We start from the raw sequence: 23,081 nt of genomic DNA on the forward strand, positions 1-23,081 counted from the left end.
AGGGCGAGATAAACAAGGCGTTCCGTGATTATTATGCAACTTTATACAGGGAGCCTGAGGGACACTCACTGCACCATACGGAGGCATTCCTTTCTCAACTCACTTACCCGACGATTCCGGAACAGCTACGGAAAGGGCTAGTGGGCCCCATCACCTCACAGGAAATTAGAGTGGCAATGAAAGGGCTGCCGCGAAACAAAACGCCCGGTATTGATGGGCTGCCCATTGAATTCTACACTACATACGCCGAACACTTGGTGCCCCGCTTAGTGGGACTATATAACGAAGAATGGGACAAAGGCTCTTTATCTGCTACGATGGCACAAGCACTGGTCATAACACTCCCGAAACCGGGCAGGGTACACACTGACATGGCTAGCTACCGCCCATTGTCGTTATCAGCGGAATATAAAATACTGAGCAAAGTATTAGCGAACAGACTGCTCCCACATTTGTCCAATTTAATACATGTGGACCAAACTGGTTTCTTGCCTGCACGTAGCACATCCCTCAATATTCGAAAATTCCATTATGTACAGTCGGAGGCCCCAAAAAGGTACACGCATGCGGGTTGTATTTCCCTAGACCTACGACAGGCCTTTGACTCTATATATTGGGAATACATGTTTCAGGCCCTGGAGAGGTTTGGCATCCCGAAGGACTATGTCGCTTGGATACGAATATTGTATAATGCCCCTACAGCACGTACTAGAACAGGAGGTCACATATCCCGAGAATATAATATACACAAAGGTACTAGACAAGGCTGCCCATTATCGCCCCTCCTATTTATCTTGGCGTTGGATACGTTGGCGATTTACTTGCGCATTTCGGAGCTTTGAATTCATATCGGGCCTAGCTTTAAACACATCCAAAACACACGCTTTTTTCCTTACAGAGAGAGCGGACATCGCGGAGATACATATTGGGAACACTACCATTCAGGTCGCGCAAGCAACTTTAAAATATTTAGGTATACAAATTTACAGAACACACGAGGAAATGCTAGAGGGCAATCTGAACAAGGCAATCAGAGCTTTAAGAGCCAGTATTGTTTTCTGGACTGCATTGCCGCTCTCTATAACGGGTAGAGCAGCTATTGCCAAAATGGTCATGTTACCCAGATTGGTTTACTATTTCACGAATTTGCCTTTAATTGTACCACAACGCACCTTTGTCATACTTAACACTTTGCTCACGGATCTCATATGGGGTAAGGGTAGACGCCGTATCAGCCTCAAAAAGCTACAGGTGGGTACTGCGGCGGGTGGATTGGGGGTTCCAGACGTTCGCGCATATTACTATGCCTGCCAATTGCAATGGCTATCTTACTGGACGGCGGGGCGTAACTTGCATGAAATCGATTACACCACTGCAGAGTTGGAAAGCGGGTCCTTACATGCTTTGATGCTGCCAGGGCTTAGGATAACGCCGGAGCTCCCCCTGCTGCTGCAAACAGCGTTACGATGCTGGAAAGCGGCCTTGCAATATACCCAAACGACGTGTAGGTATGCAGGAAATATACCATTGCTTGGGATCACTTTAGCTAATGGCAGGCTGACGAAACGGAAGCTTACACCTTGGTTGGAGGCGGGTGTAAGTACAGTGGCAGACTTGTTCGCGGAGGATAAACTGATGGACCATGACACATTCACACACCAGACGGGCGCTCCAACGTCCATGTTTTTAATCTACACAGACCTGCTCAGGTTTGTTAGGACACACTGGGCCCCGCAGAGGATAGCCCCACCTGAGAACGAATTGATCAAGATGGTATAATACATGGGAGGCGGGAGGCACCTAATAAAATGGCTCTACACCGGGATAAGTGCACATACAAGAGTTTCCTTGCTTCCATTAAAAGCCCTGTGAGAGGCAGATACAGGAAAGGAACTGTCTGACAAGGAGTGGGAGATAATTTTGGCACACCCCACAAAAATTCCCCGAAACGCCAAATTTACATTCATTCAGATGATGGTACTGCATCGTGCATATTTAACCCCGCACAGACTTGACAAGATGGTTCCCCAGACACAACACAGTTGCCCAAGATGATTCCTGGAAGGAGCAGGTTTCATACACATGATCCGGGACTGCCCGTGTTTACGCGAGTGCTGGGATACGGTAAGGCAAATGACAGAGGCCGCCACAAAGCTTACTCTTGCAAATACACTGGAGGAGTGTATCCTGGGGCTTCATACTCGTATCAGCACCCACAAAGTGCAATTCCGGTTTGTGAACCTTGCTTTTATACTAGCTGTCAGGAACACGACTTTGCGATGGAAATCGCGCAAAGCCCTGGAAGTTCACGTATGGCACGGCGACTTGTTACGATGGGGTGGCGCGGAAGGTGCAGCATTGCGCAGAGAGGAGATTAGGGGCCTCCGCAAGACTCCGATATCCCTAGAATGGGAGGTAATGATGGAAGGGTTACGCACACAAGACTTAGTTTAGACAAATTGGGGCACACCTGTTGTAAGAGGCATGGCCCATGTATAAAATTGATTTCTGTGCTGTAATGGATGTATAGAATGTTGCCAGTTGTGTGGCCCAGGGGCACGCAAACTGTTACACACCCTTCCAATTTAATCACACCTTTATTATACTTTTACTGGACATATAGACTAGATGAGGACAAGGCCGTTACTTCGGGGTGGGGGGATAGTTGGGGACAAGTTGGATTGTTATATTGCATATGATCTACTAATTTATGCTGCTGGTATTGTATGATATCCTTCTTATGTGCAGTAAACTGTATAATTATTGTCCTGTGGCAGTCATGTCCACACGGACATTTGTTGCGGAAATGATCCTGTTATATATATATGTGGAGACAGCTGAATATATTTTTTTATGCTGTGTGTAACTTTTGAAAATGACAACACCGAATAAAATGTGTTTAAAAAAAAAAATCATGACGCTGCAGATAGTGAGGTGAAGCATATGGGCAAGTACGCAACGGCCAGGTTCTATGGGAAAGGGGACAGGCCGGGCTCAGTTTTGGCCCGGATGATGATGGGAAGGCGCGGTAAGACACAGATCTCGGAGATCAGGTCAGCGGACGGGGAACTATTGACGGAGGAGGCGGAAATTGCGGACCGCTTTAAACAATTCTACTCAGAATTGTACAAGTCCCGATCAGAGGGGGTTGACGAGCAAATAACGGATTACCTGGAGCACATTAGTTTACCATTCCTCTCTAACACGCACAGGGAGCTCCTAATGCCCCCAATAGAGAAGGACGAAGGGCCAGATGTAGATAATTCTATTTTACCGATTCATAAATACAGAATTTTACCGATTCGGTATTTATGAATCGGTAAAATAGAAGTACTGAGATGTAGGTAAATTTCTTTTTAAATTTACCGAATCGGTAAGAATCGGTATTTACCGAATCGGTAAATACCGATTCGGTAATTTAGCCCATTGATTCCTATGGGCCTTGAAGCCCATAGGTATTTACCGATTCGGTATTTACCGATTCGGTAAATACCGAATCCTGCAAGGGTGCAGGGGGTGTCACTTTGACACCCTCTAGCACCCTCAATACAGGTATGTGTGCCATGTGGCACACAGACATGCCCTATGGGCATGTCTGTCTGTCACATGGCAAAGGTGTGCATGCACACATGTGCATGCACACCTGGATTCGGTATTTTACCACCCAATTGGATTGGGTGGTAAAATACTGAATCTGTAAGGCCTGTGGCACTCTCAGGAGTGCCACCTACATTTGGAAATACCGAATCGGTAAAAATACCGATTCGGTATTTTACAGAATCGGTAAATTTACTGATTCGGTAAATTTACCGATTCTGTAAAATATATGCCCCTACATCTGAAAACCCAAATACCGGTCGGTAACGGACGAATTTGGCCGTTACCGACCGGTATTTTGGCTCCTACATCTGGCCCTAGATCACTTATGCTCTAGCGGGGATGAAAGCCAGCAGCGCCCCGAGAACGGACGGCTTAACGGTTGCCTTCTACAAAGCCTTTTTAGATCTGCTACTCCCGCATCTAGCTACCCTGTTTAATGATATGTGTGCCACGGGCACACTGCCACTGTCGGTGAGGGAAAGCGCTTTTGGTCGCCATCCCTAAACCAGGAAAACCTCCAGAAGAGTGCAGCTCGTACCGCCCTCTCTCCCTCCTCAATGTGGATACTAAGATATTGGCTAAAATATTAGCTACCAGACTCGCCCTTATGTCTAATATCCTGGTTGCTCCAGAGCAGGCGGGATTCATACCGTCCAGAAATCTTACATATGATATACGTACTGTGTTTGGTACTATGCAACATGTGAGACAGGAAAATAAGGCGAACGCAGTTTTTCTAGATATGGAAAAAGCCTTTGATTCGGTGGAGTGGGAGTTTATGAGGCAAGTGCTGACGAGAAGGGGACTGGGGACTTACAGCTGATTAGGACCTTATACTATAAGCCTACGGCGCATATCCGCCTGGGCGATTTGGTTACTGACCCATTTCCCATATCTAGGGGGACCAGCAGGGATGCCCCTGCTATATGCCTTGGTGGCAGAACCCTTGGTATGTGCAATGAGGGAGTACCATAGAAACAAGGGGATTGGATTCCCGACATACAAGATTGTGGTGTCGACCTAAGCGGACGATACGCTGCTGTATGTTCGGGATCCTGAAAATAACTTGTCCTCGATCATCAGGGAGGTCCTCCACTTCGGTGAGCTGTCGGGGTTGAAAGTTAACTGGGCAAAGTTGTTGGTGTTTCCACTCACCCCGGACACGGCGGAATTTGATATGGAGTACCCACTGCAATGGTCTACTGATTCTATTAGATATTTAGGAATCAAGCTACATACTGATTCAGCGATAGTCTTTAGGGAAAACTATGGCACGGCCATAGATAAACTGGAAGATGACGTGGAACTGTGGTCCCGCCTACACTTGTCGCTGATGGGTCGAATCTCGATTATGAAGATGGTGGTCTTGCCCAGGCTGCTATTTTTATTTACAAACTTACTCATAGTTTTGCCGCGCTCCTTCTTCCACAGACTTCGGCAGTCCATGATAAAACTCGCTTGGGCTGGCAGACAGGCGAGGGTACAGTGGAATGTCCTAACACTTCCATATCACTTGGGTGGTATAGGGGCGCCAGACTTTAAACTATATTATAGGGTAGCGAAGGGAGCTCAGCTTCATGTCTGGATACACGGGGAGGCGAATATCCCGCTCTTACCTACGGAGAGGCTGTTTGTGGAACCGATTACACTACCTGCCATGATATTTGAGCCTGCAGATCGCAGAACAGGCATTTTGGACTCCATAAACTCCACCAGACATGCATGGCATACTGTATCAGCAGGCTGGAGAATTATTATATTCCCCTGCGATGCCTGGGACCATATAGAGAAAAGGGTGTGGTGCAGGCGTTGCGTGCATTGAAAGTAGAGGTGTCCGGGACCTCTTTCTAGGCGGAACAGTGCAGACCTTGGAGCAGATTGAGGGGACTGCTTGTGTAAGCACTCTTGTTGAATAGATTCTAGTTCCACAGGGTGCGTGGGACCTTGCGCGACTTGCTGGGTGAGGACCTGGAAGAACCCCCAGAAGTACGGGAGCTGCCACATGTAATTGAGACTAAGTCCCCCCCATAAGATGATTACAGCCATATACAAACTAGCCATTGCACATAGGGAACACAGATACACAGCAGCCAGATTTGCGTGGCAACAGGATCTGCGGCTACAGTTAGATGACTCTGTGTGGACCTACTGCTGTATGAACACTAGACGTGCACTTCAAGTTCCTTAATAGGACCTATTACACCCCAGAGAGACTTTGCAGGTATGGCTTACGGGAAGAGGCGACTTGCGAGAGATGCCAAACACCGACTGCGGATTTCTTGCACTTGGCTTGGCAGTGTCCGGGAATATATTCTTATAGGGTGGACATATTTAGAGAGCTGGGGAGAGTTGTGGAGACTGACCTCACGCCTGACCCAACGATGGCGCTTCTGGGGTACACCAAGAAATTACCCAAGGCAATACGCAGGATGGTTGATACTGGGCTACTGATGGCCAAGCGAAGGGTCGCGATGTGTTGGATGAGGGGTCCTGTTCCGACACTGCGACACTGGTCACACGACATGATGTACTGCTGTACGCAGTCAGAAAATTACAACGAGCTGCTCCCACCTAGGAGCCGCCCGAAGAACTTTTGGGGACTATATACTGCATATAGGCTTAACAATGCAGGAGAGTTGGAGAGGGAGGAAGGAGGAACGGCCAGTGCAGTGGGGACAGGTTCTACCGAGGCTGCTGGCGGGGTATAGGGTGTGCCACGGTCGGCGGCTCTGCGCGTCCCATAGAGAGTAGCCGGGGAGAGTGCACGTGGCAATACTCAGGTACACTGTAATTGGTTTTTGTGCTCTGGATCTGAAGAACGCATGGGTCACATATTCGTGCTAAGCCACTGGGGACACCTAGCTGAGTGACTGGTTGTCTAGACACAGGATCCTATCTGTTACCACCATCTGCCCGTCTCGGGTTGTTGGCATAATGGCTGTTTAAGACATTCAGAGAGTGCAATCTGTAGGCCGGAAGGCCTATTATGTGTGACGATGTACCATGGCATGTTGTTGCTTATTGTTGCAATAAAACTTTTTTTATATAAAAAAATAATAATAATAATTGCCAAACGAAGGGACTCACAGGACCAAAATGCACCCCTCTGACTTTTCAAAGCCTATGAAGAAGTTATCATACGAAACGCGTCAGCGAGAGTCAGGTGCCTGTAATTAACTCTCACCCGCCTGCCCATACCATTAAAGGCTGTTGGGGAAAAGCTTCTTTCTCTCGAATGCTGCTTAATGTTGGACATTCCCCGAGGATATATATATTACTAAATTTGTTTGTGGGCTTGAAAGAGTTAATGTTAGAAATATCTGTGGCCATCTAATATAAAGTGAGCGCTGGCAATGTTAATTTAAAACAGGTCACTGCTACAGTTTTAGGCTGAATAGTGTCTTAATTAGTTGAAGAGTCGCTACTTTCAGCCGCGGGCCACGTGCAGGTAATAGCGGTGGGGTGGCGAGCCGTGGGGTGTGGAGCGGAGGGATTTTGACAGACAGTGACAAGGGAAAATTAAATAAATACATTAATTTCCTGTGTCGTCGTCTGTCGAAATCCCCCACCCCCTTTCCTGGAACCAGGACCCACCGTTCTTACCTGCACAGACCGCTGCTGGCTACTTTCCTACCTTACACAGTGATCAATTATTCCTTGTCACAGGACTTTTAAAGGCATGTGCTGCGTTTGACCGGAAAGGTACCAGAGTTTGTTGACACATCAAACGTAGGTAACAGAACATAAAACAATAACATACACAAAACAACGTTAAGAACACAGTTAGAACATGCTAGGGCACAATACACCAAAGCAGTAAAAAAGGAAAGAAACACAATAATGCAGCAGAAAAACAAAGCAGCATAAAAAACAACAGAACACATCACCACCACAACAAAATGCTGCACAACAAATATGCACAAAACTTCTTGTAACTCATTACTGGCTCAAGGAACTTAATTTCACAAAATGCGGGTAAATGGTGCTTTCACCAAGCATTATATTACCACTAAAGACATGAAACAGTGGCAGTCAAAAAAAGTTTTGTGATCTGGCCTCTGGACTGTTAATCCCAACAGTTCTCGAACCCGCATTGTCAGACTGTCTACGAACCTAAGTTTAATGGATAAAAGCCCAGAATTGTACAATGGAGAATTTTACTCCCGTCATCTGTTTCGGATCCCTGTTAACAAGGTAGACCTGTGAACAGCTTTTTTAAAGGAAAGAAAGGTAGGCTGTGAACCACGAAATAGCGCCTGTAAGCCCTAAATAGTTTTTTTTAAAGTACATGGCCTGGTAAAAGGACAGGCCATGCGGCCAAACTCTGCTGCACACAGCCTTTTCCCCTCCACAGGGCTGACCCAAACCCCGCTGCACATGGCCCATTTAGCTTTCCCAAACTCTAACTTTGCATCCCTGACCAATCCTTGTCAGAGCTTGACGAAACCTGAAATCTCTTCACTGGGCTTAACTTGTAAGAGCCTATGAAACATCATCCCTATATTTCAGTCTGACAATGCAGTAATATATGCAGGCTACTGCAGCAACTGCCTAGTCCCAAAATGGGTTTTATGAAAGCAGCTTATCTACATGACAACAAAAAAGCTAGCGGATGCCATATTAATGTGACGCAACAACAGAAATCCACATGCCATGCACGACACCTTATTTCCTCGCTTTTTGCTCTAATAACAAAGCATCTAGTTCCACATAGCACACCTGAGTCCCTCGTTTCTATATCTTGTGACACAGTGGACAGAGCTGCCGACTCAGGAGCTGGGGATCCACGTTCGCGTCTCGGCTTCGGCTCAACAATCTGTGATTCTGGGCACATCTCTTAATCTCCCGGTGCCATAGATAGTGCCTGGACACCCTCACTGGTGATAAGCAGTGCTATATAAATCTAAAAATGTAAATGTAATTTATCTTCAAAGGGTTTAACATAAATGAGGAAAAGGAAGCATTAATAAGATAATTAAGAAATGGCCAGAATCGACCTTGAAAGGATGTAACTATATGAACACAAGCATAACTTATAATTATGCTCTATCTCCCCAATCCTTAAACCTGTCAGTGGAAAACAGTCCCAAGGGGGCAGTTGCACTTAATTCTGTGCAATCACCGATTTAAAACCTTCGAAATACTCATTCTAGATATGCACACCACCATCCTGCATAAGGTCGTACGCGTCACCTGTGAGTGCACTCCTCCAGTATATCTCAAAAACACTTCTACCTGATGCTGTAGTGGATACTGTACTTGGCGTGCTTGAAGTCTGCGAAGAACTGCTATTCTCCAGTAACAGGCAGGAGCTGCTGCCACTGCTTTCTCTCTTCACCAGCATTTCCGCTGTGCCGGGGAGAGGGATGGGGTGGCTTATTCCCATCTCTTCTTCTTGGGCTTGTTGCCGCCTCAATGCAACCTAAAAAAGAGAGAAGGAATTAAAAGTATTACCTTTCTCTTCTGAAGTAGTGATAACTTAATAATACACAGAGATAGGAGGGCAAAACATCTGAATAGCTTTGTGTATGATCTGCAAATACCATCTGCCCATCTCCCTAGAAAAAGAAAATTCAGCACTGTTCATTGTGTGGATACCTGGGTAGACTGGAGTAAGATGTGAGCAACTTATGTTGCAACAAAGAAGACATTCCAGGCTAAGGAAGAGCCTAGATGGTTAAATCAGGTTGCTAATAAATGCTTAAGAGTTTGGAGGGTCACCCCTTAAACTTGAGTGACGGCTGCAGCGTCACGTCTAAGGACATGCCAAAACACAACCCAAGCAAGAAAAGACTATTCTCCTACCGCAAGGTAGCACTGCCTCTAAAATAACTACTAAGGCCACCCATCCTCCGTTCCAGCCACCTTACTCTACTAAATATCTATTGGTATACATATCGACTCTGAGCTGCTACTCAAACTCACTGTATTCCATAAATTACTTCTCCACCTCAGGAACTTCTAAAAATACTCTCCACAAAAATATTTCTAGTCCAGAAAATATACCACAGCAGTGCAAAATTCCTGTTATAGAGATTCAAATAGGTCCAAAGGAAATTGGCCAAGTCCCTACGACAATCTCCATAATGTTCAGCTGGGGGGGATGCTGCTTATTAAAGTACTCAGGCTAACGATGTATGGTAGGGGCTTCACTAAAGGCTACGGGGCTATTTCATTGCTTGTTTAGGTTCTTGGTCACTTCAATACTCACCTTCCTCTTTAGGACCATCTTTAAAGGTTAGAAGGTATTATAAAGTTACTCGCTTTCATCTCACTTATGGCAGTTCTAATCCTACATTTCAGCTCCATCAACTGCTTCAGGTTCATAATACCCCCCTTCCCCCCCCCCGCCCCTGGTACTAGCTCGTGATGGAAGAGGTTGTCAGTTATTGATATTTTTGCTGCAAGAGCTCAGTTGCTCTCTTTTCCAGAATATTAGTCATCAATTTTTCTGCTCCGGTTTAATCTTAGGGAAAAGCACCAAGTCATCAAAATGTTGTTTTTCCTCATCCAACACACTCTATTCTCGAATAACCTAGTCACCACCACTGAAAGTCAGCTCATGAGCCGTCTACCTCAAAAACAACAGACCGCGTTAGACTAAAGATGATTCTTCCGTGATAGCCATGGCACATGCACACCTGTGTGCACCATAAGTACCTCCACCCTCTTCTTTAGATATGGTGCTTGGGCCACTTTGTGTTGGAATAAGTAATGATTTCAATGTGCACAAGTGCACACTCCCCTCATATGTCCAAGAGCCACAAACATTTATTAGCAAAGATGGGCATGACTAGGTTGAAATAGCGGTGAGCGAGACATGGAAGGCTCTTTGACTCTCAAACCTCCCTGGACATCTGCCCTTCCCCACCACCAGGCAGAAGAGAAGGTAGCGGACAGTGATGCACGGCTGTCTTCTACATTACTGATTACCCTGTGCGGTGAGGAGATGTTTAGGCTGATTATGAGGACACCTTAGAGTGCTGTGAAAGTACTCAAAGAGGAATTTCATTATGATAATGATTTTTGCGGGGTGGCCTTTATGATCAACCCACCTGAACCCACACCTACATGTCCAACAAGCTTACATTAGCTTTATTTGCTAAACATTTGACCACAGACGTGACATCTGTAGGCTAGTACTATGTTTTTGAAGGCGGAGAAAAAAGAAATCAGGAACTGCAAGCTCCAATGACGAGCAAATGAGAAAGCATGCCCAGTGAAATACGAGATATTAAAAAACAGCAAAAAGTTAGCGACGTGTTATGTAGATTAAACTAGAAAAAATTAAGCCGATTATCTAGCTATGAAATAGGGAGAACTGCCTACAAGCACAACGAGACAGCGTGGAAAAAGGTATGAGTAGTTAATGCAGCCGGCCAAATAGTCCGCTAGGCAGGGAAGATAGACAATGCAGGTGGAACGAAATGTACTGTAGATAGCAGACTGAGCTGTAATTTGTAGATCAGCAGTGAACGAGTTAATTGGGCAAGTGAATGCTACTGAATATGTGCGACTTCATTCTACAGCTTTCCTAGAAATCATGAGTATTATATTTTCCTTATGCCAACTATAGGTGCTGAAAAAAATAAAAAGGGAAATACAACATTTTACTTTGGCTTGATGCAATCAAATTTATGCATTTTCTCCATGGTAAATAATTAAGCAACCACATCTTGGGCACTTCTACGGACTCTTATTAAATGTCCGGTGACGACCACATTACATCTGCAGAGAGGATGTTTTATGCGAAGAGACCCTGGAGTTCTGCACTTCACTTTTATTAGGTGAGGATCTATGACTCTGTAGGATCTCCTAGATCCCAGGTTTGCAAATTCTTGTAATTGCCTTAACTGAGGTGCTGAGTGCCTAACCTGCTCCTAAAATTGATCTCTATGTTAGGTCGGGGGCAGGGGGTTACAAGAAAACAGTGCCCTGACTTCACTTAATTTTGTGCTTTTTTCCTGGAAAGACTTCTTTTGACATCTTGATATAATGTGTGATCCTATGTACCTCTACTCGTGTAGCTCCTCAAGAAAATACACAGAAAGTACTGTCCTATGAGATTAAACGGAGATACCCATTTAGTCGCTTATTTACACAATGTCTAACCAGGAAACCTGGCTTGAGTCACAGCTTGCTCGCATGCAGGGGCGGCTCCTCCAAGCAGAAACATAAAATTGTATTATAAATACTATTTTATGTTTCTGCTTCACGAACTGCAAGAAAGCAGAAGGGTTTGGTTGGGCGGTCCTGAGGAGTGGCTTGCCCACTCTCAGGGCGCTGACTGTTTGGTCAGCCCCAGGGCCGACCAAACCAGTCATAAGCACTCTGCATTTTCTCCATGTAGGCTACATGCAACTTACATGGAGAAAATTGCCTCCCCATGGACGCCTGTGTGGTTGGCGTCCCAGCCAATCACAACGTTGCCATTGCAGCGTTGTGATTGGCTATGGGGAGGGGAGGAAGGCTGCCTGGGCTGCTTCCTGTGAGGAGAAGAGACGACGCAGGACTGGACCGAGCCGGTGAAGGTAAGTTAAATTAAACTCCATAACCCCGCCTCCCTGTGCGACCCTCCCGCCCAACTCCCCACCCACGAGTCATGCAAGCTGCGACTGAAATTTACCAACACAAAATGTATTCATATTACATTTAGGTACATTTGTAACCATACAAGATACTAGCAAGCAACTAATCCGATTTCGCACAAGATGGATGCTATGTGACAGGTTATTTTATGCTCTTAAAATCCTTCACTAAGTTCATTATACGCATGTTACAGGGATAACACTCAAAAACCCCAACTATTTCTCACATAAAACATTTGCTTCTGACATAGATTTCAACATTTTCACATGGTAACTTGGCAAATCTAGTCTGTACTATAACATTTAAAAAGAATAAACGTGTCTGTGCAACTCGGCTTGGGACAACGTCTCGGCCATTCACAAGACACACTCAAAAGTACAAAAGGCTGAAAAACAGTCAGGGAGTTCGCCATTTAAAGGATACTTTTTTCATGCTAGAAAAATTTCAGCTACAGTAGATAGTTTTTATCACAGATTATTTCGAATCCAGGAGATACAAGGTAGATATTAATATTAAACTTCTTCAGCAGCAGGAGTGGCCTACAGAACATATGTAAGATAGCTTTGATCAACAGGGGGTATCAATCACCGCCTTGAAGAATGAGATCATTAATGCTATTTTAAAGACCACCCACTCCGCGGTGATCTTCTTTCCAGTTACCCATGGGATGTATCACTTCTCTTGGCCTCAACTCATGGTAACATGATGAGATGCTAGTGCTTGAACATTTGGAACGGAGACAGGTGCTGATGCAACCAATTCCCTTTTTAAGTGTCTGTTACAGTCTGTTGGCAAGAGTTATTGTTTTAAATACTTTGCATAAATTCAAGGTAGGTTTTTGATTAGTCCCTTGAACATGATTGGGCAGCTTTGTTCTCTGTCTCACTTCCCTGCTCCAGATTTGCTGGCTTTCTTCAGTACTCTTGGTCTACCAGAGTTGTGATTGGATGATGTATCCTTGCATTGCTGATTACAGACATTGCCACGGAGTGCATGGGAGTGATATGTTCTCCCACTCAGTTTTTCTGCTTACCCACGTCTGAAATGGGTTTTGTTTTATTTGACAATTCCCATAGAAATATGGCTGCAATGGATGTACGTACATCCACAACACATCTTCAAATGGAATTTGTTGAAATTAAACAAAATGCATGTGTGCGCATCAGCAGCAGCCATCTTTTCATCCATTTGTAACATTTTATAAAATGTAATTGAAGATGGCTTTCGTAGATACCAAGCTAATAAGTTTCACAGCCAAAATCTATTGGGTTTGCCAAGGCTTGTTTAAATGTGACACTCAGTGGCCCACACAAAAGTCGGCACCAAGCTATGTGTCGGCTCCCTGTTCGCCAAAGGGTGGAATTCAAAGCCATGTGTACAACACACAAACTTATCAACGGATCTGGCCCTACTATCCTCAGCAGCCTGGTCACCCCCTACAAAGCATCCATATCCCTCCGTTCAGACAGTGAGCACCTGGCCAACGTTCCCAAATTCAAAAGGACCCGCACCGGAGGCCGACGATTCTCGGTGCAAGCGGCCGTGAGATGGAATTCCCTCCCACGCACCCTCAGACTGGAAGCCAGCTACCTGACCTTTCGCAAAAAACTGAAAACGCACCTATTCCCGAAATAATTGTTCCTCCTCCCTCCCTCTCCTTACAGGATAAACAATCTCCTTACAGCGCGGGGATGCCCTTGGGTCACCAGGCGCTATACAAATCGCTAATAAAATAAATAAATAAAAAATATGTGGGGAACACAGCTGACACTAATCTTCCACATGCCTCTAGAATGTGGTTTCTATTCCATCCAGAATGCATGCATAGAGACAGAGTGAACGGATTATAGAGGATGGTATGAACAAACTGTGCTAGCTTTTGTTTAAAGCAAAGAATTAGCAATTTTATAAAAACTATTTTTTTATTGAAATGTATATTTTGTTTCTGCTCAAATTGTGTTCTATTCAGTTTGTAGATTGCTAACTTGAACACTCTGGAGGACAGGAAGGTGAAAACCTACTGAATGCCCAGAGCCAACATTCAATCCAGTGCTGAATTTGTAAAATAAGGAGTGCTCGTGCCCAAAGCTCTGCTCAAAACCTATAGCCAGTGCTATTAAATGTCGGCGCTCCGAATACCACACTTGCGTATCCTTGAAGACTGCTCTCAACTACCCAAACACCTATGCTTTGTGAGGTTGCACCCCCCGGACACATACCATGCATTCCACATTGAGTTGTGGCTAGAATTCTATGTCAGGACCGGAGGCTTCAGATTATGCTATATTCTTCCTTCGCTTTATTAGAATATTGCACACAGCAGCTCAGGAAACTAAAAAAGTACAACCATGCTCAAAGGAACAAAGAGCATCAAAAAACCACTTGTATGAATCAAAAAACTACAAGTCCCATGATATCAGTCCTGGTCATCCAACGTAGTCCTTCCACTATGTCCGCTACCAGGGTAGAAAGCCAGTCCTTCCCTCGACTTCCTCCTCTTTCTTCGCTGCTCACGCAGCCAGTTAAGTGCTCTTACCATTTTTTCTCCTGTATTTAAATGTTTCTGTGATTTTTCATTGCGCGTTGGTTCAGCGCTTGTTGGGGGCTTGCCGCGGCGTCTTGCCTTTCAGAGCCCCCGACCGCGGGAGCGTTTCTCCGCTCCTTTCGCGGTCTTTCCCAGTTTGTTGTTGCGGTGCGGTAGACGCCCGCCAGAGGGCGCCCACACGTCTCGCTGGCTCCTCGGCGCTCTCCTCACTCTGGGAGACGCGCGGAGGAGTCAGTCAGCACCGGAGCCTTGCCCTCGCCACCCCTTCACGCCCGGTAGACCCGGGTCGGTATTCTGCCCCATTTCATGATAAGACGCCCTGTTAAGGGTCTGTACAGCGGCCTGGACCGCGTCAAACGCCGGAAGGCGAGATTTGCACTGTTGTTGCTTCTTGTGTGGTGAACGCGCTGTGGGGGTGGTATAGACCCAGTCCAGAGTGAGGGTCTGCGCGTTGGGGGTCGCAGTGCAGCCCCCTATTGCCAGGTTCTTGGCCCATAACTTAATTGCAGCCCTAGGGACTGCCCATATTCTGCCCTCAGACGTTGGCAGTTGCTCACCCTCCTTTGTTGGATTTGCATGGCTGGAATGGAGGAAGAGAATTATTTTGAGGACTCTAACCCCTCTTTTCAGGACGATGAATTTTACCAAGCGGTTGACAATTCTATTTACCGCTGCGTGACTGATATAGTGGGGCCCATGGAGGACCGCCTGTCGGCACGTATTGTTGAGGAGTGCCAGAAGTTAGCGTCTGCCCATTTACAGGGTCCGCCTGCCCTCCCGGGTCCCTCGGGTGAGGGCCCTCCGGCCCCTAAGATGCCACGTAGGGAAAGTGCTCCGTTGGGGGCACAGGGGGTGGACAAGGATGCGTTCGAGCGCCTTCGGGATGCCTTCCTGGCTAACGCGTCTAATGCCTCCCCTGCGCCGCTCACGGGCCCTGACCCTTCCTTGGACGTAGGGACTGCTCCCCCGTCTCCGGTGCTGTCTTCCCCTGATACGGACGACGATGGCGAATCTGTGCGCTCGTGGCGCCCCTCGAGCTCGGCTGTGGTCTTACCGCGGGATGGTTCGGGCATGTTGGACCCGGATGAGTTGGTGCATCCGAGGTCTGCGGCTTGGACACCGGGTGAGACCGTGGCAAAGTTTGTGGCGGGTCGCCTGCGCAAACCCTTGGAGAAAGAGGCTAGGGGTTGTCTGCGTGGTGAGTGTCCGAGACCCTCTCTGGAGGGTAAGGTAGCCCTGACCCCAGAGTTAGATGCGAAAATGGCCACCTTTTTGGCCAAGTTTATGAAAGACCCGCGCAAAGGCATTGACCGCTCCTGGCGGTCATGCCAGGATAAGCTCCTTGACGCGGTCGGGCCCGCCACGAAAATTCTGGACATGGCGGAGGAGGCGAAAGCCAATGGTACCGTCATTTCCCCTGAGGTTTTGTCTAACTGGGCCCAGAGGGTGATAATTTTCCTTGGAAACGCTAACTGCGCCCTTTCCACTGAACGTAGACGTTCACTCCTCATCAAACTGGATCCCAAGTTAGGGGACTTGGCTTCGTCTGAAGCAGGTGTGGTGGCCCAAGGTGGTCTTTTTGGGGAGCCCTTCATCAGAGAATTAGGTAAATTTGTCTCTACCTTTACCTCGTTGGACAAGGCGCAGTCCACCATTAAACGCGTCTTTCACCAGCGTTTTTCTGGAGGGGCCGGTCGCGGAAGGGGCCGCGCGCCCGGCCGAGGGCAGAATGCCAATAACAGAGGTCAAGGCTCCGGCAGAGGACAGTACCAGACCTCTGCCAACTTCAACAATTTCTATCCCACCAGAGGACAACGCTTTGGCGGCAGAGGCTTCCGCAAGAACCCTGGACCCAACAATACCAATGGTGAGTGTCCTTTCTTTGGACCAGGTTCCCATAGGGGGGAGGCTGGCAACCTTTTACGAGGAGTGGGCATCGCTCACTGCCGACGCATGGGTCTTACAAACCGTCCGTGGTTTTCACATCGAGTTCTACGATCAACCTTTTCAAGAGGTTTTGCCTCGACCGATTGTGTTTTCGGAACCCGACGCGCTTTTGATCGACGGAGAGGTTCAGGACTTGCTCCGCAAGGGAGCCATCTGTCGATCAACGCGCCACCCCGCTGGTTTCATCAGCAATGTGTTCCTGGTGGACAAGACGGATGGCGGCAAACGCCCGGTGATCAACCTCAAAGAGTTCAATGGGTGGTTGGTCTACCGGCATTTCAAGATGGAGGGGATCCACCTCCTTCGGGACGTGCTTCTCCCTCTGGATTGGATGGTTCGGTTGGACCTCAAGGATGCCTACTTGGTCATTCCTATCCACCCTCCACACCGTCGTTTTCTGCAGTTCTGTTGGAAGGGCGCAGTGTTCGAATTCACCGCCCTCCCGTTCGGACTTTCCTCAGCTCCGTGGTGCTTCACAAAAGTGCTGCACCCGGTGGTGGAATACCTGCGAGGTCAGGGTATTCGAATGTTGGTGTATTTAGACGACCTTCTTTTGATGGGCCGGTGTCCAGTGGTCCTGGCGGGTCAGCTTCGGCAGACCGTCTCCCTACTACAGCGGTTGGGGTTCGTGATCAACGGCCCCAAGTCTGCTTTGGTTCCCTCTCAGAAACTTACCTTTCTAGGCTTCGTTATAGACTCAATCGAGGCTACGCTCAGTCTTCCCTCCAGGAAAACAGCCAAGATCAGACATTTGCTTCGACAGACGATCGCAAAAGATCGGACTTCGTTGCGTCACATTGCCAGGGTGGTGGGCCTCCTGTCGTCCTCCATCCAGGCGATCTTCCCGGGGCCGTTACACTACAGGGCGCTTCAACGCCTCAAGGCCCACCATCTGAGACGGGGTATGTCCTACGACCAGATGGTGCCCCTTACGGAGGAAGTGAAAGAGGAAATGTCTTGGTGGCTCACGCACATGGAGGCGTGGAATGGGCGTGCGATCTTCGGATCGGTCCCGGATTTGGTCATCGAATCCGACGCCAGCCGATCGGGCTGGGGCGCCCGATGCGGGGATTTCTCCACCGGCGGCGCCTGGTCTTCCGACGAACAACAGTTACATATCAACTGTTTGGAGCTCCTAGCGGGGTCCTTTGCGGTCCGTTGCTGGACCAAGGACTCGGCGACAGCCTGTGTCCTCCTGAAAATGGACAACGTCTCGGCGGTACGCTACGTGAACCATCTGGGAGGTCCGCGCTCTCGGGCGCTAGCGGATTTGGCCAAAACTTTTTGGGACTATTGTCTCTCCCGGCACATTTCGGTGACGGCGGAATACCTACCGGGCCGAGTCAACCAGGTGGCGGATTGGCACTCCCGACACTTGAGGGATTCCAGCCAGTGGATGTTGGATCCCCGTGTGTTTCAGTGGCTCGCCGACCTGTGGGGTCCTTTTACGGTGGACCTGTTTGCGTCCCGCCTGGATCACCAACTGCCACGGTTTTACAGTTGGCGACCAGACCCTCTAGCGGAGGCCACGGATGCCTTCCTGCAAGATTGGAGCCGGGACCAGCCTTATGCCTTTCCCCCTTTTTCGATGGTGGTCCGGGCGGCAGCACAGCTGCGCCGCCAGGGGGCGGACTTGGTGTTGATCACGCCACTTTGGAGATCGCAAGTTTGGTTTCCGGTTCTTCTGGAACTTTCTTGGGATTTTCCAATCCTACTCCCCCAGTTTCCTCGCCTCCTGCTGAATCCGAGTCAGGAACCGCATCCTCTCGTCACTCGGAGCTCGCTCCGCCTCATGGCGTGGAGGCTTTCCGGGGCCGTTGGTTGCTCCCAGGCCTTTCGGGATCGGCTCAGGGCCTCCTGTCTAAAGCCTGGGCTGACAGCACGACAAAGCGGTATAAATCCGCTTGGCTTCGGTGGATGCGTTGGTGTCTTCGAAGGGACCTGGATCCCCTGGTCGCGGGCCTCGTTCCCATTTTAAATTTCTTAGCTGAATTGGCGACGAAGGGTCTAGCTTATAGGACGATCAACGCTATGCGTTCTGCGATTTCTGCGGGTCACCAACCGGTGGAGAATTCCCCGGTGGGGGAGCACCCCTTTGTGTGTAGACTCTTGCGAGGTATTCGCCTGACGTTGCCTCCGGAACCCAGGTATTCGGTTCTTTGGGATGTCAACGTGGTCTTGAATTTGTTTCTGTCCTGGCCGGCTAATCGTTACTTGTCATTGAAAGAGATTTCGGCGAAATTAGCCATGCTTCAATGCCTGGTATCTTGCAAGCGGGTTTCGGATGTACGCGCATTGGATGTTTCCGCGCGTGTTTTTTCTCCGGATGGAGTTACTTTCACGGTGGGGCGTCGCACGAAAACCGCAACGCGATGTATTTCGTACCCGGCTTTTGTGGACACCCCGAAGTTATGTGTTGTGCATTGCTTGAAAGCTTATGAGGACATTACCTTAGACATTCGCCCGGCGGGCGAGCGACAATTACTGATTGCCTTGCGTAAACCACACAGAGCAGTCTCCTCCCCCACCATTGCAAGGTGGGTGCGCTGGGTCATGCAAGAGGCAGGCATTGATACGAAACTTTTTGGGGCTCACTCGGCCAGGGGGGCCATGGCCTCGAAGGCTTTTTCAGTGGGAGCTCGTTTGGAGGATCTCATGCGTGCAGCGGATTGGTCCTCGGATTCCACGTTTAAGAGGTTCTATTTCAAACCGGTAGTGGACCTAGCCCAGTTGGTGGTGAGTAAGCTTTGAACTAGCATAATCTGAAGCCTCCGGTCCTGACATAGAATCGAAATTTGCCTAGCTTATGTAACGGTAAGTTTCAATTCTATTAAGGACACGGAGGCGAGGATTATCCCACCCAGCTGACCCTCCATAGTCGGGACCCACCCGTATGGCAGTAAGTAAAGCGTTTTTCGGACTGTTCTACATTGTAGTTCTGTGTGCCAGTCTTACGATGCTCCTCTGTTCGCATGTTATGGCAACGGGTTTACGCTGTTGTTTTTCTGCTAGGAAACGATGGCGTCAAACAGGACCAGTGAGTGAGGGGTGTGATCTGCGCGAAGAAAGAGGAGGAAGTCGAGGGAAGGACTGGCTTTCTACCCTGGTAGCGGACATAGTGGAAGGACTACGTTGGATGACCAGGACTGATATCATGGGACTTGTAGTTTTTTGATTCATACAAGTGGTTTTTTGATGCTCTTTGTTCCTTTGAGCATGGTTGTACTTTTTTAGTTTCCTGAGCTGCTGTGTGCAATATTCTAATAAAGCGAAGGAAGAATATAGCATAATCCTCGCCTCCGTGTCCTTAATAGAATTGAAACTTACCGTTACATAAGCTAGGCAAATTTCGATTCTTCGTTCCTTGGCAAATAACTATGGTTGTATGTAGAAATCTTTTTTCTGTGTGTGTGAGTTACTCATTACAAGTCTAGAGTAAATTGCACTAAAGTTTGGATAAGGCACAAATACTCACAGAAAAAAGGTTTGTAAATTTAGCGCTAAGAACACAGTTTTTGAGATTTATCGAATTAAACTGTATTGGAGTGCCAATGCCTATGTTACAGTAAATTATTATGCTACTAAGGCAAAGAAGAGCTTCTTTTATTTGGTCCCCAAGGTATATATGAACATATAACATAACTATGCTGTGTGCTTCTCCTGAGTATCATCTTGGTTCCAAAGGAATGCCTCAAATTGACTGTCAAATGTTAACATTACCATGAATCAATGAACAACAGTAGAAATGGAAATGATAAGGATAATTGGCAAAAACATATAATCAATTGAGAAATATTGTGATTGTTTTAGTTAACTTAAAACAATAAACTGAATTGAATAGACTGCAGAGTGGTCAGGAGCCTGCTATGATCAGCTAAATTGTGCAGGCCTCCAGTTCTCTTAGGAGCCCTGAGAGAGCCTGCTCTAGCAAATCCTGGTGCTGCTCTCATGTTGTGAGAGCAGCAGCAGGTTTGGTTAGTGCAGCTTCCTGGTCTCGCTGGAAGAGAGACGACTGGTGGAGGAGGAATTTGCACATTAAAGTAAGTGTTTTTTTTGCGTCTACCCACCCTCCTCACTGCACGGCCTTTGGTACATAGCATCTGCCACTGCTCGCATGACCAACTTGAGTGACCCTAAGCAATTACTTTACTTCATTATGCCTCCTATTCCTTGGTCACCATACTTAAGAACACCTTGAAGTAATTCCGTTTTTGATGTACGCTGTACAAAAAACTTCTCTTGTATATGGTTTCATTATTATGTAGTTTAATCAACAATAATAATACAGGCAATATATGAGAGGAGCACAAGACAACTGACTTGCCTTGGTTTGGTTGAAGAAAGGGAGGTTCAAGGATGTTGCTTATGTGTAAAAACATTAATTTCTATTAAATGTCACTCTTTGCAGTGATATAACTTAATGTACTAAAGTGAAACAATTCCAAATGTTACAGGAATACACTTTTTTGAATTTGAGTATTTACTGTATTTATCACATATAAGTAGATGGTGTAGTGTTGTGGAAAAGTGATCATTCCCGAACATCGCCCCACCTCAGTATCCCTCAAATCTGCTCTGTGACAAGACAGCATCTCCATAAGGGAGGCTTGATCCGCTACCATACGGTAGTACTTACCTGTCATTTTCTGTACCATGCAGAGCCACAAACTGGCCTGCAACAGGAGGTGTCACTTATGCAGAAGCTGGAGAGTGACCCAAATATGTAGCCTATCTTCCTCTGGTTTGGATGCTAGTGTCCCCTTCACGGTGTAGAGTTGTGATCTCCTGCCTTGAGTGCCTGGCTGCACTTATCTGATATCTTGATTTTGCATTTTTGGCCCTGGTGTCTCTGTTATCTACTCAGAGGACTAGGCCTGTCCCTTGACATGAGTACATCCTAGACGGATCCTGTGACCTAGAGCAGTGCACCAAGAGTATCCCGAATTGACTGATGAACAATTTACTTACCGTCAGTAATGCTCTTCCTAGCGGAAGCTCTATCTAACCACAGACTCCTCGCCTTATGATTCCCCTCCTACCGTCACTCTCATCAAGAGAAGACTTGCAGAAGTCAGGGTGCCTTATGAACTCAATTCTTGTCCCCTATCATGGAGTTGATCATGCGGCTTGCCCTGATCCAACCCGAATTCCTGGGTCCTAAGGCAGCACCCCATGAGACCTTGGAGGTCATATTGTATATATTTGCCACCAGTTATGTTGTATATATTTGCCGCTCTACCATCTCCCTCTGGCGTGCCAAGGATCCCAGGAGGCCTCCAGTTGGACTACCACAGGCAGATTTGACCCAGACACAGACTGAATCTCTTGACACCCCCGCCCCTCCCCCCCCGCTTTGGTAACACTCTTTCTGATGGACATTTCTAACTGCAAATTCTTTATCTTGTGAATATACCGAAGTGACAGACTGTATCCGGACCTTTTCTAAGCAATTCCCTCGCGTACCTGTAGGTGGTATCATGTGGCTCAGCATCGAATCAATCCCACCTTGGAAATTACCCCAAGCACTGACATTGGTTTCTTTCTAGACTTTTAGCTTCTGGATGCGGGGCAACTACAGATCAGGTTTAAACGTGTCGATCTCTTGAATTGGATCTTATTAGGTGAGAAAAAACGAGTCCAGTCCACAGAATGGAATATGGGTGGGCCGGTGAAGTCGGTTAGATGGAGTATCCAACAGTAAGAATGTTACAGAAACAAAAGTTACTAGATATTCTGATGGATTCTTCTAGCAGCAGATTCCTCACCTTGTGAAAAGATACCAAAGCAGTTAACTCCAAGCTGATGGGTCTGTGAAATGGCTCAGGCCAGGAAGCTCTACCGAACCGAAAAGGCAAATTGTCCCTCCTGACAGTCCTTGCTATCAAGTCAGTAATGCTTCATGAACGTCTACTGATGCCCACGTAACAGCCAGACAGATGTTGACGACAGATACGCCATGCACTAGTGCCTTGGTGGCAGCCTTGTCCCTGCTGAAATTGATCCTTAACTCCACTGAGGCTGCTTCATGGCCAGTGCGTAGCAAATCTTTATGCAGAGGACTACCCATCTAGAGATCGTTATTTCCTGCACTGCTTTATCCTGATATGCTCCTGCGAAAACTCACAAAGAGCTGATCATCCACCCAGTGTTCTCTGCTCAAATCAACCTAGAAACCTGAGACACTTTTGAGACTGAAGCAATGAAGCTAACTTCTCTAGCTCCTTCGATGGAGCAAAGAATCCCTGAAGGATGAAAGACTGTGCAACATGAAAAACGTCCCGACATTTGGTAGGATTACCACCCTGGTTCTGAGCACCAATTTGCCTGGGAAGAAGGTGGTATATGTTTGCTGGACAGACAGGGATAGCAACTCACTTACATGACAAGCTGACATTATTGC

At 47.3% G+C, this 23,081-nt stretch overlaps 1 protein-coding gene across 1 annotated transcript in view; it reads right to left on the reverse strand.

The window, feature by feature from the left end:
- Nucleotides 1–23,081, reverse strand: part of DMRT1 (doublesex and mab-3 related transcription factor 1) — a 906,587-nt gene that overhangs the window by 660,714 nt on the left and 222,792 nt on the right. The window contains exon 2 of the mRNA XM_078675724.1: nt 8,836–9,022. Coding sequence (XP_078531850.1) covers nt 8,836–9,022 — 187 coding nt within the window. The remainder of the gene's footprint in view (nt 1–8,835; nt 9,023–23,081) is intronic.

The sequence above is a fragment of the Lissotriton helveticus genome, chromosome 2_1 (genome assembly GCF_964261635.1).
Source record: "Lissotriton helveticus chromosome 2_1, aLisHel1.1, whole genome shotgun sequence".
NCBI lineage: Eukaryota > Metazoa > Chordata > Amphibia > Caudata > Salamandridae > Lissotriton > Lissotriton helveticus.